The 15711-nt window shown below is 42.0% G+C and overlaps 1 protein-coding gene across 1 annotated transcript; it reads left to right on the top strand.

Annotated features, from left to right (window-relative positions):
* Positions 1-793: 793 nt before the first annotated feature.
* Positions 794-12527, top strand: BCAS2 (BCAS2 pre-mRNA processing factor). Its single transcript, XM_069945063.1, has 7 exons — positions 794-947; positions 2402-2494; positions 8023-8093; positions 9295-9456; positions 9540-9590; positions 10615-10695; positions 12372-12527. The coding sequence occupies exons 1-7, from the start codon at positions 855-857 to the stop codon at positions 12490-12492; spliced, it is 672 nt and encodes a 223-aa protein (XP_069801164.1). The 5' UTR covers positions 794-854; the 3' UTR covers positions 12493-12527.
* Positions 12528-15711: the final 3184 nt, after the last annotated feature.

Genomic DNA, 15711 nt, shown 5'->3' with positions numbered 1-15711 from the left:
TACTATGGACAGCATCAATTACTATGGACAGTATCAGTTACGATGGACAGTATCGGTTACTATGGACAGTATCAGTTAATATGGACAGCATCAATTACTATGGACAGTATTAGTTACTATGGAAAGTATCGGTTATTATGGACAGTATCAGTTACTATGGACAGTATCAGTTACTATGGGCAGCATCGGTTACTATGGACAGTATCAGTTACTATGGGCAGCATCGGTTACTATGGACAGTATTGGTTACTATGGGCAGCATCGGTTACTATGGACAGTATCAGTTACTATGGGCAGCATCGGTTACTATGGGCAGTATCGGTTACTATGGGCAGCATCGGTTACTATGGGCAGTATCGGTTACTATGGGCAGTATCGGTTACTATGGGCAGCATCGGTTACTATGGACAGCATCGGTTACTATGGGCAGCATCGGTTACTATGGGCAGCATCAGTTACTATGGGCAGCATCAGTTACTATGGGCAGTATCGGTTACTATGGGCAGCATCAGTTACTATGGGCAGCATCGGTTACTATGGGCAGCATCGGTTACTATGGGCAGTATCGGTTACTATGGGCAGTATCGGTTACTATGGGCAGCATCGGTTACTATGGGCAGCATCGGTTACTATGGGCAGCATCGGTTACTATGGGCAGCATCGGTTACTATGGGCAGTAGTATCGGTTACTATGGACAGTAAGGTTCCCGTCCCCCTGACACAGTTCACGTGAAGCAGATGACCGCCCTTAAGTCACGTGGTGCCTCAGCGCTCGTCACGCTGCCGTGACCTATCACAACAGAGCTAGTACGTCATCAGCGCATGCGCACCTACGTCTTTTGCCAGGCTTGAAGATGGCGGGCACCAGTTTTGTGGCAGGAGACGTGGTGGTGGACGCGTTACCGTATTTTGACCAGGGATACGATGCTCCTGGAGTGCGCGAGGCGGTGAGTGCAGTGTGCGGGCACTAGGGGTGCAGCTTCTACGTGTGCAGCGGTATCCACCTCAGTTACTATACATTTACTGTATTACAGTCATACACGCTGCATAGACAGGCAGGTCACCCTCTGTTACTACACAGGTCCTAGCAGTACAGTAATATAGTCCTATACGCTGCATAGACAGGCAGGTCCTAGCAGTACAGTAATATAGTCCTATACTCTGCATAGACAGGCAGGTCGCCATATAATGTTACTACACAGGTCCTAGCAGTACAGTAATATAGTCATATAAGCTGCATAGACAGGCAGGTCACCATATAATGTTACTACACAGGTCCTAGCAGTACAGTAATATAGTCCTATGCGCTGCATAGACAGGCAGGTCCTAGCAGTACAGTAATATAGTCCTATACGCTGCATAGACAGGCAGGTCACCATATAATGTTACTACACAGGTCCTAGCAGTACAGTAATATAGTCATATATGCTGCATAGACAGGCAGGTCACCATATGTTTACTACAGAGGTCCTAGCAGTACTGTACATAGCGCAGCACAGGAGTATATACTGGCAGTATATAGATCCCCGGTTTATTCTTCCCTAGGAGCCCCTGCTGTGCTGTGTATCTCCTCTGACTATTCTAATCAATAAACCTCAACCTGTAGCAGCAGAATGGAGGCCAGACTGCTTCTCCTGTGTCTGCCATAAGGTTATGGGGGTGTATGGACCCCTACACTATATAATCTGCAGCCTAACCCCAGTGTGATGGCTGCTATGACCTTTCACCTCTGTGCACGGCTTCATCCTGTGACTTGTGATGCCACACAGGTCCACTGATGGGGAGTCCTTTGTATCTGACTCCTTTGCAGGATCTGCCAAAAATGCTGGATAAAAAAACACAGTATGTGACACTATTCCTTTACAAATGATGGAGAAGACAATGGAAACTGCCCGGCCACTATTGTAGTCCTATGGGCATCATGTGACAGGTCCTGCACGGCCGCCTACACCAGCTGACTATCAGATGAATGTTCATTTATAGGAGTGCCCGTTCCTAATAATAAACATAATAATAATTAGATACTTCTAACCAGCTGATAGTTTCCCTTTAACAATATAGGCACTAGTGTGGTTGACTTTACCTACATATTGTAACCAAGTGGCTGGGGATTCCCTGGACTGCATACAATTGAAAAAAGCTCAGTAATAGGCTCACTTCCAGCTGACCTTACTACAGAGACCTAAAAAATAGGAAGGAATTGAAATACTAAGTATATTAGAAAGTGGCAGAAGATTTTATTATATAGTAGATGTAGCAGACCTGTTACTATGTTGCCTCATAGGCACATGTCTGAAAACTTTTGTCTAATAGAAGCTTTTTTTTATTTATTATTATTATTATTAATAATAATTATATATTCTGATCTCTTATCCATCCCCCCCCCCCCCTCCATTTTTAGGCAGCTGCACTGGTGGAAGAGGAAACCAGACGATATCGCCCAACCAAAAATTACTTGAGTTATTTACCTACACCAGACTACAGTGCATTTGAGGTATGGCTGTAGACCAGTACTACTGCTTCAGCAGTTCCGTCTATAAGGTCTTTCTATGCTTGGAGACTGTATATTGGGTCATATCTGCTTTCCAAGGCTGAAGTAAGTGGCGGTGAAAAAAATCAGCGCAAACAAAACTATTCTCCAGATCAACCAGATTGTTGCGGCTGAAGATGAAATTTAGGATGATCCATTAAACATGAATAATAAAATTGTCGTATTGAAGGACACCAGCCTGCTAGGATCTGGACAATTTTGTTGGGTTACATGACAGCTAGCTGGGAATTTCCTTGTATTAACCAGGGCAGGAGAAATTTAGTATTACACAGTATGCATTCTAATAACTTACAGAACATCTGTCTGTCATGGTTCAGAGCTAAATCCTAAGCATGGAACATCTCTCTATGATATTCATATGCCACAATAGCTATACATCATGGGTCTCCAAACTGCGCCCCTCTAGCTGTTGTGAAACTACAACTCCCATCATGCCTGGGCAGCTAAAGCTTTGGATTTGGCTGTCCAGGCATGATGGGAAATGTAGTTTTGCAACAGCTGGAGGGCCGCAGTTTGGAGACCCATGCTATACATATACACGTGGGCACCACCTCACAAATAGTTTTGCTAATGAAATGCTGCTACACATGGACAAAACACATGCATAGCTTACAGTAGAATCCATATATAAAAAAAAAAAAATCCAAAGGGTACTTTTAGTTTAAATGCAAACACACAATTCCAATCACCTATTACTCAAAAGGTCACATATATATATATATATATATATATATATATATATTATACAGAGAACAGGTCATAAAGGAAAAACTGAGATTTCTCCTCTGTTCAAATCTATTCCTGGCTTTGGCTTAAAAAAAATCTGTCAAGTATATCTCTCTCTGTGTAAAAGCACCATTAAGGGAAACTAACCAGATTAGAAGATTCTTACCCGCTGTTATGTTTCCATAGGGCCAAGGCAGTAGCGAAATTTGGTGGGGGCAAGGGGGCGGTCGCTCCCGGGCCCACTCAGGCAGGGGCCCAAAGAGGTCTCAGACAGTTAATGCTGTCTGCAAAAGCTATTGCTTTTGCAGACAGCATTAACACGTCAGTAGTGGCCGGAACTGTATGCGCTCGCACTCCTAATGAGCTCATACAGTTCCGACTGGGCCAGGATGTGATTGCCATTGGCTCCTGGCTGTGTCAATCATTCTTGTGGCCGGAGGCAGCGTTATGCCTCCAGTCACAAGAGGCTGCGCTCCGCATCGGCGCACGCCCCCCGAACTGCAGCGCCCACCCCCTCCTTTATGCCTCTCTTGCGACCGCAAACACGGTCTTGCTTGCGGCCGCAAGAGGCAATCTTGCCCCTGTCTGATGCGTCGCTCCCAGGGAGCACACGTATCAGGAACCTTAGTGCGCGTCGCTGGGACTTCCTGTACCGGAAGTCCCGGCCCGGGTGTGTGCGCTGCCCGGGAATCCCCCAGGGAGCGACGCATCAACCGGGGGCAGAAGAAGAGAGGACAGCAGCGACGGGGGAACGCTTGTTAGGTGAGTTGTGTGTTTTTTTTTTTTTTTTTTTTTTTTTTAATCTGCTGTGCAGGGGGCAAACTATAAGGGGGGAATACAGGGGAGGGGAGCCATCTATAAGGGGGGAATACAGGGGAGGGGAGCCATCTATAAGGGGGGGATACAGGGGAGGGGAGCCATCTATAAGGGGGGGATACAGGGGGGGGGAGCCATCTATAAGGGGGGGATACAGGGGAGGGGGCATCTACAGGGGGGGGAGCCATCTATAAGGGGGGGATACAGGGGGGGGAGCCATCTATAAGGGGGGATACAGGGGGGGGAGCCATCTATAAGGGGGGATACAGGGGGGGAGCCATCTATAAGGGGGGGAATACAGGGGAGGGGCGCCATCTATAAGGGGGGAATACAGGGGAGGGGCGCCATCTATAAGGGGGGAATACAGGGGAGGGGCGCCATCTATAAGGGGGGAATACAGGGGAGGGGAGCCATCTATAAGGGGGGAATACAGGGGATGGGAGCCATCTATAAGGGGGGGGGGATACAGGGGGAGCCATCTATAAGGGGGTAATACAGGGGGGGGACATCTATAAGAGTCAGCCTACCCACTAAACAAGGGTGTAAAGCTGCCAATACAGATGTGCAGTGTGTAGAGAGATGAGGATGATAAGAGTGTGGAGCCTAATATGTCTGTATGGCAGATTCTGTGGATTCATGGCTCGGAGAAGTCCTCATAATGGCCCAGGACAGATGGAGAAGAAGATAAAAAGGGAAGAACTCCGTTCAGAGAAGACGTCCCCTGTGAGTCACTAAATATATCTGCACTGTAATGTATATGGTGTATAGAACCTGTGTAGAGCTGGGGCTACCGCTAAATGACTGGAAGAGGTGTTATTGGTCTGTGTACAGTGGATTATTCAGTAGCAGCGGTGGGGTAAGTCAGTATGTGCTGGTATTAGTCAGTATCTGGTGGTATTAGTCAGTATGTGGTGGTGTTGGTCAGTAAGTAGTGGTGTTATTTGTTACTTGTAATCTGGTACTGTGTTTTATTGGATTTAGTATGGAGGAATTAGTCAGTAACAATATGGTGGTGATGGTAGTGGTTGTGGCGATAATATTTCCCCCTTGTATACTGGTATTATTGGTAATACCATATATATATATATATATATACCAGTAGCATGCACTTGGTCGAGGAAGGGGGGCTTCAGGTTGACAGTCTGCAGCCCTCAGGGTATGCTGGGAGTTGTAGTACAATCCTCCGATACCTGCCGCTGTAGACAGATGTATTGCTGGAACTTCAGGGCTGATGGTTGTCACCCACAGGTTGCAGCCACCAGGAGAATCAAACTGAGGACAAGAGTGGTGCTGTCTGTGGAAGAAGGCAGCTATATTTTTCTAATCTTAAGCACTTTTACTTTTTTTGTGGTTCTATATTCCAGATGTAGAAGCCTCTTACACAGCTCTTTATCCTTATTCACTATAAAAAATGTAGAAGAATATACCCTTTATTATTCAAAAAAATCCTTGTCACCTGCTGGGGTTCCCTATGGGTAATGTTGGTTGGGGGCCCACTCAGCCTCACTCGCCCCCCCTAGGTTGAACCCCTAGCTACGCCCCTGGGTCAAGGTAATTTTCATCATCCTCAGCGCCGCTGTCATTAATTTGGTTGTTTTATATGTAATTGAGTCTGTTCTGTGCACCGCACTTGGGCCGCTCATTATTGCAGAGTGCTGGATGAATATTTAAAAGAAGGTGTGGGCATGGGGGGATTGGTGCACTGGGGGCTGTAGTCCTGCCCTAGTTCTCCAATCCACCTAATTTACATATTAATTAAGCAATTATAGATAAGGTTGCTGAGGATGAAAGTAAGAAATAATTACCTTCTCAGTGCCTGTGCACTATGGGAACATAACTCGCTGTTGGTTTCCCTATAACATGTTATAACCTAATGTTTTTGTTTTTGTTTTTTACTGGAGGGTAAATTTGTTGGGGGAAAAAAATTGCTGAAAATTCACACATTTCACCCATTTTAAATGCAATTATGTCAATTTTGGTGTTGGAAACACTGCATTTTTTTTTTCTCGAGTTTTATAGGGAAATGCCACGTACCATTTTTAACATTGCCCGGTCGGTGCTGGGATCCAGGTGGCACAGTCTTTTTCAAAATGCCACCTGGTTCCTGTAGTGTTCTTCTCGTGGATCTGAGGTGGGCTAAGAGCCCCACAGTGTGACAATGTTCCCCCCCCCCCCCCCCCCCCCCCCTCTGTAATGCAGCCCTGTTGATTCTAATGGAGGCACGTCCCATAGGGGAGGGGATATTGTCACACTGGGGGGCTCTGGGCCCAACTCCAATGCATACAACCCAGCCGGTGCATCACAAGAGAATGACACCAAGTGCGGGAACCAGGCAGTGTTTTTACAAAAGGGCTGTGCCACTGGGATCCCAGCACTGACTGAATTTACCTAATGATACATCCGCTATAATGTAGGAAGTCCGGTAGTGCGGACGGAACGCGTGGGGCTCTTCCTATTGACACCCCGTTGTGTCACTGTTCATTTCTTGGTTAGGTGGTAACTATCTATTGTTTGGGTATCACTGTATTATCTGCCTATTCATCTTATTGTTGCTTGTATTAGTTTTGATATTCTATTTTTTATGGCAATATATATATATTTTTTCACTTTTGAAAGGTTATTTACCTTCTTTATTTTGAACAGGACACATTATAATCCTTGTACGGGGTGTCAAGGTGGATGACACCTTACGTGGTGTCTCCATGTTTGGTGTGCTTTTTAAGTGTTTTTAATCTTTTTGGATCTATAAGTATTATTTATATCTCTTTTTTGTACCTGTGGAATAAAGTACTGTTATTTTTGAGTTTACTTTATGACTTGTGGTGTGCTTACTTACCATATGGCATATACCTTTCTTTGCTTCTTCTGGTATATAGGTTTTCTATATGCCTATTGTTAGCACCCAACCTTATTAATTGTTTTGGCTGTGCATGCCCCCCATTTGTTGTTTTCTACATCCGCTATAATGTGTTTGATGTATTTTGATTGGTCAGACAGCAAATATCATACTCGTCCTTTAGAATTTATTTTGTATAGCACCCACTGATTAGCAACTAACAGCTTTGTAAAAGTCTGACCTGCTGTTGCGTTCCCATAGCGTACAGAGTGCTGAGGAGGAAGATAATTTTCTTACCTTGATTATCAGCTCTGCAAATCTTAATTTTATTCCATATGCAAATAATGTAGTTTAGCACTGGGGGGTGGCACTACTTCCCTCAGGGCACTGATCTGCTTGCACGCCCATCCTAATGATCCGGTGCTCTGCAGTGATAAGTGCCGGAGTGATGTCCCTGCAGAGCGCTGCCCGCATATTCATTAGATGGGGTGTGGTGCTATTCCCACCCCCATTGCACCAAACAGCATATGGATCAGGAATAAAAATCGGGATTTCCCAAAATGAGCATGAAGGTTAGAAACTTCCCACCTTCCTTAGCTCTGTGTGTGCTATGGGGACATAACAGCAGGGTAGATACCTCCTAACTTGCTGTTAGTATCCCTTTTAGGCTGGGTTCACACTATGTATATTTCAGTCAGTATTGTGGTCCTCATATTGCAACCAAAACCAGGAGTGGATTAAAAACACAAAGGCTCTGTTCACACAATGTTGAAATTGAGTGGATGGCCGCCATATAATGGCAAATATTTGCTGTTATTTTAAAACAACGGCTGTTATATTGAAATAATGGCCGTTATTTACTGTTATATGGCGGCCATCCACTCAGTTTCACCATTGTGTGAACAGATCCTTTGTGTTTTTAATCCACTCCTGGTTTTGGTTGCAATATGAGGACCACAATACTGACTGAAATATACGTAGTGTGAACCCAGCCTTAAAATGATTCACGCGGTTCCAATTGTCGCTAGGGTCTATAGACTTGTAGGTAAGGTCCTGTGGGGTTTGTTATTAATAATAAGTTTTGTCTTTGTAGACAGAAATAATGAGAAATGAGTTTGAGAGACTAGCCGCACGCCAGCCACTTGAACTTCTCAGCATGAAGAGGTAAGTTGTATGCACTCTTAAGATTTATCTGTCACTTCTTTCGGCGGATAGCGGAATACGCCGGCCCATAGAATGGTTTCTATAGAGCCGGCGGAAAGGCGCTCGGATAGACAGCCCCAATTCCGTGGGCGTTATCCGCGAGAATCACTCAGTATGAACCAACCCTTAAAGGGAATCTGTCAGCTACAATTTACAGTCCAAACTAAACTACTGTTATATAGCTGTTGGGTCAGGAAGACACGTTGGGGGGAGGGGGCTTTGTGTCTATTGCTTATCAGGGGCTTTGTGTCTATTTTTATAGCTTTTTCGCCCATTTTTCTATTTATGGGTCAGCGTTTGACGTGCAAATATTTTTTAAGATGCGACTTTTTTTAATTTGCATATTCTGGGATTAGCGCCCAATTTATCATTTGCAACTTTTTAAAAAGTCACACAAACTGGTGCAGGCCTACATCTAGTCAGTACCAAGTGAATATGCTGGTGCAATTTTTCTGCAATTTTTTTTGCGACTTTTTACTCGGCCACATGTTAATAAATCAGTTACGCACACTAGACTCCTCAGTAAATGTCCTTCATGGTGTATTCCATATATCTGTGATTCTATAATGTAGAAAAATTATTATATTGTAATAAGAGCCAGAGGCTTTCCTAAGCTCCTGATGTTTTTTCCATCCAACGGATGGAAAAAAATTGATTGCAAAAAAGTAGTGTGAACCCAGCCTAAGACTGATACTCATTTTGTGTGTGTGTGTATATATATATATATATATATATATATATATATATATATATATATATATATATATATATATAATGTATTTTGACAGTTTTACCATTTGATGTTTTGATGTATGTGGTAGCAACATTTTGTTTATTTTTGTACATAATAAAGCAGTTTGTAATAAAAAGGGATTTCTTAACCTCTTAGTAGGCTTTGTTTCACACAAGGAAATCCGCAGCTATATGGTAATTGACAGCAGGCAAGCAGTGAGGTTTTCCTGCATAATATCTGCACCCAAACCTGTGGATTTTATGCTGTGTCTAGCGCTTGAAATAGAGTGAATATTAAAACTGGCAGATTATATTCTTCCCTTTAGGCCTCATTCTCACACTCCATAATCCACAGAGGTTACAGAACATGACGCTGCCCTCTACCAAAGTTTTTATATAGTTAGTTTCAATGTCTTTTTATTTTGTTCAGGTATGAATTACCTGCTCCTTCTTCTGGCCAGAGGAATGATATCACTGCATGGCAGGAGTGTGTCAACAATTCAATGGCCCAGCTGGAACATCAGGCTGTTCGTATAGAGAATCTGGAAATCATGTCTCAGCATGGCTGTAACGCCTGGAGAGTCTATAATGAGTAAGTTACTATGATGATGATGAAAATGTAGCAGTAGAATGTTCTTTAAATTAAATCTTAATCCCTCCCCCTCTGTCTCCTAGAAATCTAGTTCGTATGATCGAATCTGCACAGAAGGATCTTCAGAAGTTAAGGTGAGTATATGCTATTCTCACCAAAATAAAGTTTTAAGCCACTATCCTCCAAATACTCTGCAAATGACAGACTAACAGCAAGTTAAAGGGACACTGTCACCCTCATTCTGAGGACTTGTCTACACAGCTGTAAAGCCTCAATTCTGTTTTCATACCTGACTGTATAATTTGCTGCCGATGTGGTGCCCGCCCACATCAGTGCTGTAGTGCCTCTCCCTCCGCTGACTACGCCACAGAAGGTAGGGTTTACGGTGCGCCTATATGGGCGGGGCAAAGAGGTGCTGTGGCTGTGAAGCCCGATCCAGGTCGTAAAATCCACCAACGATAAAAAGCATTTTTCACTGCACAAAGAAATCTATTATAAAGTAAGTTATGAAAACTGCAGAATTTAGGCTGTACAGCTGTGTAGAGAAGTCATTAAGCAGAAGGGGGGGGCAGTATCACTTTAAAGCTGGGTGGGGATGTTTTTTTTTTTTTTTTTAACCTATTTACTTTTATGAATTGGTATTTGCATGCAAATCACTGTTAATGTTAAATATTTGCCACAACTAGTGTAGATTTACTTTTTTATTTTTTTTTATTCATTGATATGGTACCAGCCTGTTCTGTAGCCCTGCATTGATATTGTCATGACCATTATTGGTCCCTGTCTCTACTGGGACTTGGTCTGGCTTCTAAACTAAATTAATTTCATTATGTTTTATTGGAGTTTGGGAGAAAACCAGACTACCTGTAAAATGCTTATCTAAACACAGGGAGGATATACAATCTCCATGTACATGTTGCCCTTAAACTGTTTCAAACAAAGGCAATAAGGAACACAAAAACAATAACTTTACTATCATACCTGGAAAAAGCTCCACTAGAACTCTTAGGTAACCTGTAATCTGTCTATACCTAATAATACAGAACTCTCAATTAGTGCCATCATTTAAGGAAATTGTTTGAATAAGTGATTCTGGAGGAATTCTGTGATGCCCCTTTATATTACATGTTACATCATTCACGTCCATTTTGCTTTAAGAAAACGTATTCAGGACTTAAATTGGCAGAGGAAAAACTCACAGCTTACATCTGGAGCCAAACTGAGAGAAATGGAGTCAACGTAAGTTTTTTTTTTCTTATGCATGTATTATGTGAAGCATGTTACTGTAAAAATTGTAATTTATTTTTTTGAATGGAGGAAGAAACGTGTAGTATGCCAGTAGATATGCTGATTAAATCTGTTTTATAAATTAAATTCTTGAAATTAAATCAGTTTATAATCTTACCTGGCTCCTGTTAAATGCTACACATTTTTAACCCCTTCATGTCAGCAATACATACATATGTTCCTGCTGCACATACCCCGTGCAGCAGGAACGTATATTTACATATCTGACAGAAGGGTTTGATGTGTGTGTGTGGGACCGCTGTAGTGAGAGCGGCCCTGCACACATCAGTTATAGACAGGCAGCTGCGATCTCACAGCTGGCTGTCATTAACCGTGATCGTGGCATTTAAGGTAGCCCGTGACAGGGCAAGCGAGGGTAAGCCACTTACCTCTGTCCTGTCAGATCAGCCATCCGACAGGACAGAGCATAGAGCCTGCTCTCAGGCAGGCTCTTTGCACAGATTGCCGATAACACTGATTTATGCTATGGCATAGCATAGATCAGTATATGCAAGCTATTAATTGCATGTTTTAAAGTGAATAAAGGAAAAAAAAGTTTTAAAAGTATTTTTAAAACCCTTCTAAACCCCCAAGAAAGATTAATTATACCTCCTTGCCAATTTAAAAAGAAAAGTATACACATTATATCGTAGCCTGCAGAATTGTTTGATCTATTAAAATATAACATTGTTCCTGCACGGTAAACGGGGAAAAATCCCCCACCAGGATTGCTGATTTTTTTAAAAAATTATATATCAGAAAAAAATTTAAAAAAAAGCAATCAATCTTTCTTTTACACCAATATGATAATAAAAAAGTAGAGTTCATGCTGTAAAAAATGACACCCCCAACCAGCCCTGTAGGTGGAAAAATAAAAGGACTATGCCTCTTAGAAAGGAACATTGCATTAATTTGACCTGGGCATCAATTAGCTTGTTCATAAAGGGCTTAAAGGGTGGGTGGGTGGATGGGGGGGAATTCTTTCAAATAAACTAGTCAAAGTTATATAGATTTTTAACTTCCTTCCAGTCTTCCAGTACTTTTCATCTGCTGTATGTCCTGCAAGTTTCCTTTCTAGTCTGACACAGTGCTCTCTGCTGCCACCTCTGTCCTTGACGGGAACTGTCCAGAGCAGGAGAGGTTTTCTATGGGGATTTGCTATTGCTCTAGACAGTTCCTCTTACAGGCAGAGGTGGCAGCAGAGGGCACAGTGTCAGGCTAAAAGGGAAACATCACTTCCGGCAGGACTTTAGATTTTTGATAGTAAATTACAAATCTATATAACTTTCTATAACCAGTTGATTTGAAACAAAAAGATTTTCGCCGGAGTACCCCTTCAAACCTGAAATTATTTAGAGCAATAAAATGCATCTTTATGGGGAGAGATCCTGTTGGTCGAGTGTCCTTTTATGATAACCAGCCTCTATTTTAGTGGAGCTGCAGACAGATTTTACCTAATGCCCCTTTCAGCCTGTCCGATCCTGCTGGTCAATCAGACCTCTCTGATTTACTCCTTTCTTAAGAGGGAGGTTCGTGATGAAAAGCTTTCAGTTCACTAGGCGTTTAGGTTCATTGCTATTCCAAATCCAGGTTGCAGTGTTTTACTTATTTGACTTTCCTCCATTTAGGTGGGTGTCCCTGGTGAGCAAGAACTATGAGATTGAACGTGCCATTGTACAGCTGGAGAATGAAATCAATCAGCTAAAGCAAAGGGATGGAGAGAACAAAGAAAATATAGAGAACTATTAGGTGTATGGATGACTGATAAAGCCATCCACTTCAACTAATTCATCTGGTCACCAGGAAGATTTAACCCCATTGTAGACTAATGGCTGCAATTCAGTGTGCTTCCACTTATGTTGCTGCTCTGTGCGAGCTGGAACTCTGCTCATTTTGCTAGTGATAATGTCAACTTTAGAAACCTCTAAAAATCACCATTTGGAGTTGTTGAAAATGTTTGCTTTGTTCAGCATTGATGGCGCACAATAACTTTTTTTTTTTGTAATAAAATTATTTTGCTTTGTGTAATATGGCTACTATTACGTTCTTTATAATTCTCATGTCAGAACATGTATTTAAAGAGAACCTATTACCTATCTATGTACTGTCTCTAATGTGTCTCTATAAGAGTCCCTAAGGGCCCTATTCCACCGGACGATTATCGTTCACATTATTGTTAAATCGTTCGAATCTAAACGATAATCGTTCGGTTGAAATGCAGTTATCGATTAACGACCAAACCAGAAATCGTTGATCGCTTTATAAGACCTGGACCTATTTTTATCGTAGCTCGTTCGCATTGAATAAGACATCGTTCGGTCGTTTGCGGTAGATACGAACGCAATAGCTAATAAATAGCGGAGAAAAACTATCGCAATTACGATCATAAGTAACGATTATCGTTCCATGGAATGAGTGAACGTTTTCAGGTCTTTCGCAATAGCGATCGTTAACGATTATGCAAACTATAATCGTCCGGTGGAATAGGGCCCTAAATCTAACTATAAAGATACAGACTATCTTTGCAGTCTGTATCTAATACTTTACCCGATCCTCTGTTCCGGTGGGCGCCACCATCTTGGTGACGTCACTGCATTCCCGCGGTGCGTTGCAGTGGTTATGTAATTGATGACGTCATTGATGATGTAATCACGACTCGATTACTTCATCTATAATGTAATCAGTGATGTCATAACTACTCAGTGATGTCATCAATGATTTCATAGATGCCATCGTCGATGTAATTGATTGTCATTGAAAATGTCATCAGTGATATCACTACTTGATGATGTCATCAATGATGTCATAAGTGATGTCATCAATGATGTCATAAGTGATGTCAACAAAGATGTTGTCGATAGTTATCATTGTTAATTAGTGAAGTCATCACTACTCGATGTCATCACTGATGTCATCACTGATGTCATCAGTGATGTCAATAAAGATGCTGTCGATAAAGTTATCATTGTCAATAATTGTCATCGGTCATGTTATTGATGTAATTGATTAGGTCATCACTGATGTCATCACTACTCAATGATGTGATTGATGTCATCAGTGATGTCAACAATGATGTTGTCGATAAAGTTATCATTGTTAATAATTATCATCAGTGATGTCATTGATGATGTCTTTAATGATATCATTGATTAGGTCAGCCGTGATGATATCTATTATGTCGTCAGTTATGTCATAGGTGATGTCGTCATTTATGTAATCGACTGTCTATATGTCATTGATGTCATCACTACTCGATGTCATCAGTGATGTCATCACTACTCGATGTCATCAGTGATGTCATCACTACTCGATGTCATCAGTGATGTCATCACTACTCGATGTCATCAGTGATGTCATCGATGATGTCATCAGTGATGTCATCAGTAATGTCAATAAAGATGCTCTCGATGGTTATCATTGTCATCGGTGATGTTATCGATGATGTCATTGATTGTCATCACTACTCGATGATGTCATCGGTGATGTCATCACTACTCGATGATGTCATCGGTGATGTCATCGGTGATGTCATCACTACTCGACGATGTCATCGGTGATGTCATCACTACTCGATGATGTCATCGGTGATGTCATCGGTGATGTCATCACTACTCGACGATGTCATCGGTGATGTCATCACTACTCGACGATGTCATCGGTGATGTCATCACTACTCGACGATGTCATCGGTGATGTCATCACTACTCGACGATGTCATCGGTGATGTCATCGACGATGTCATCGGTGATGTCATCGACGATGTCATCGGTGATGTCATCGACGATGTCATCGGCGATGTCATCGGTGATGTCATCGGCGATGTCATCGGTGATGTCATCGACGATGTCATCGGTGATGTCATCGGCGATGTCATCGGTGATGTCATCGGCGATGTCATCGACGATGTCATCGGTGATGTCATCGACGATGTCATCGGCGATGTCATCGGCGATGTTGTCGATAAAGTTATCATTGTTGTCAATAATTATCATCAGTGATGTCATTGATGTCTTCAATGATATCATGTCATCAGTGATGTCATTGATGATGTCATCAGTTAAGTCATCACTACTCGATGTCATCGATGATGTCATCACTACTCGATGTCATCAGTGATGTCAACAATGATGTTGTCGATAGTTATTGTCAAATTGTCATCGGTGATGTTAGTGATGATGTCATCACTGATGTCATCACTACTCGATGTCATCGATGACATCATCAGTGATGTCATCACTACTCGATGATGTCATCAGTGATTTCATCACTACTCGATGATGTGATCGATGATGTCATCAATGATGTTGTCGGTAAAGTTATTGTCAATAATTATTATCAGTGATGTCATTGATGATGTCTTCAATGATATCATCGATTAGGTCAGCCGTGATGATATCGATTATGTCATCAGTTATGTCATAGGTGATGTCATCGATGTCATCATTTATGTAATCAACGATGTCATCTATATGTCATTGATGATGTCATTAGTGATGTTATTGATTATGTCATCAGTGAAGTCATCACTACTCGATGTCAACAATGATGTTGTCGATAAAGTTATCATTGTTGTCAATAATTGTCATCGGTGATATTATTGATAATGTCATCACTGATGTCATCACTACTCGATGATGTCATTTATGATATCATTACTGATGGCATCACTACTCGTTGATGTTATCGATGACGTCATCAGTGATTTCATCGATGATGTCATCAGTGATGTTATCGATTAGGTCATCAGTGATGTAATTGAAAATGTTATTAAGTGTGTCATCGATAATGTCATCACTAATGTCATTGATGATGTCATCACTGATATCATCAATGATGTCATCAGTGATGTCATTGATGATGTCATTAGTGATGTCATCGATGATGTCATCAGCGATGTCATCGATCATGTCATTAGTGATGTCATCCATGATGTCATCATTTATGTCAGGGGTGGGGAACCTCCGGCCC

The sequence above is a fragment of the Dendropsophus ebraccatus genome, chromosome 11 (assembly GCF_027789765.1).
Source record: "Dendropsophus ebraccatus isolate aDenEbr1 chromosome 11, aDenEbr1.pat, whole genome shotgun sequence".
In the NCBI taxonomy this organism is placed as follows: Eukaryota; Metazoa; Chordata; class Amphibia; order Anura; family Hylidae; genus Dendropsophus; species Dendropsophus ebraccatus.
Note: the sequence above shows the minus strand (reverse complement) of the source record. Positions and strands in the feature narration are given on the sequence as shown.

What these genes read in the sequence shown, in the direction of transcription:
- BCAS2 (XM_069945063.1), top strand. Translation starts at nt 855, where the DNA reads ATGGCGGGCACCAGTTTTGTGGCAGGAGACGTGGTGGTGGACGCGTTA. An exon ending in AAGGATCTTCAGAAGTTAAG is followed by an intron (nt 9,591 to 10,614) that starts GTGAGTATATGC and finishes TTTTGCTTTAAG; the next exon opens with AAAACGTATTCAGGACTTAA. An exon ending in CTGAGAGAAATGGAGTCAAC is followed by an intron (nt 10,696 to 12,371) that starts GTAAGTTTTTTT and finishes TCCTCCATTTAG; the next exon opens with GTGGGTGTCCCTGGTGAGCA.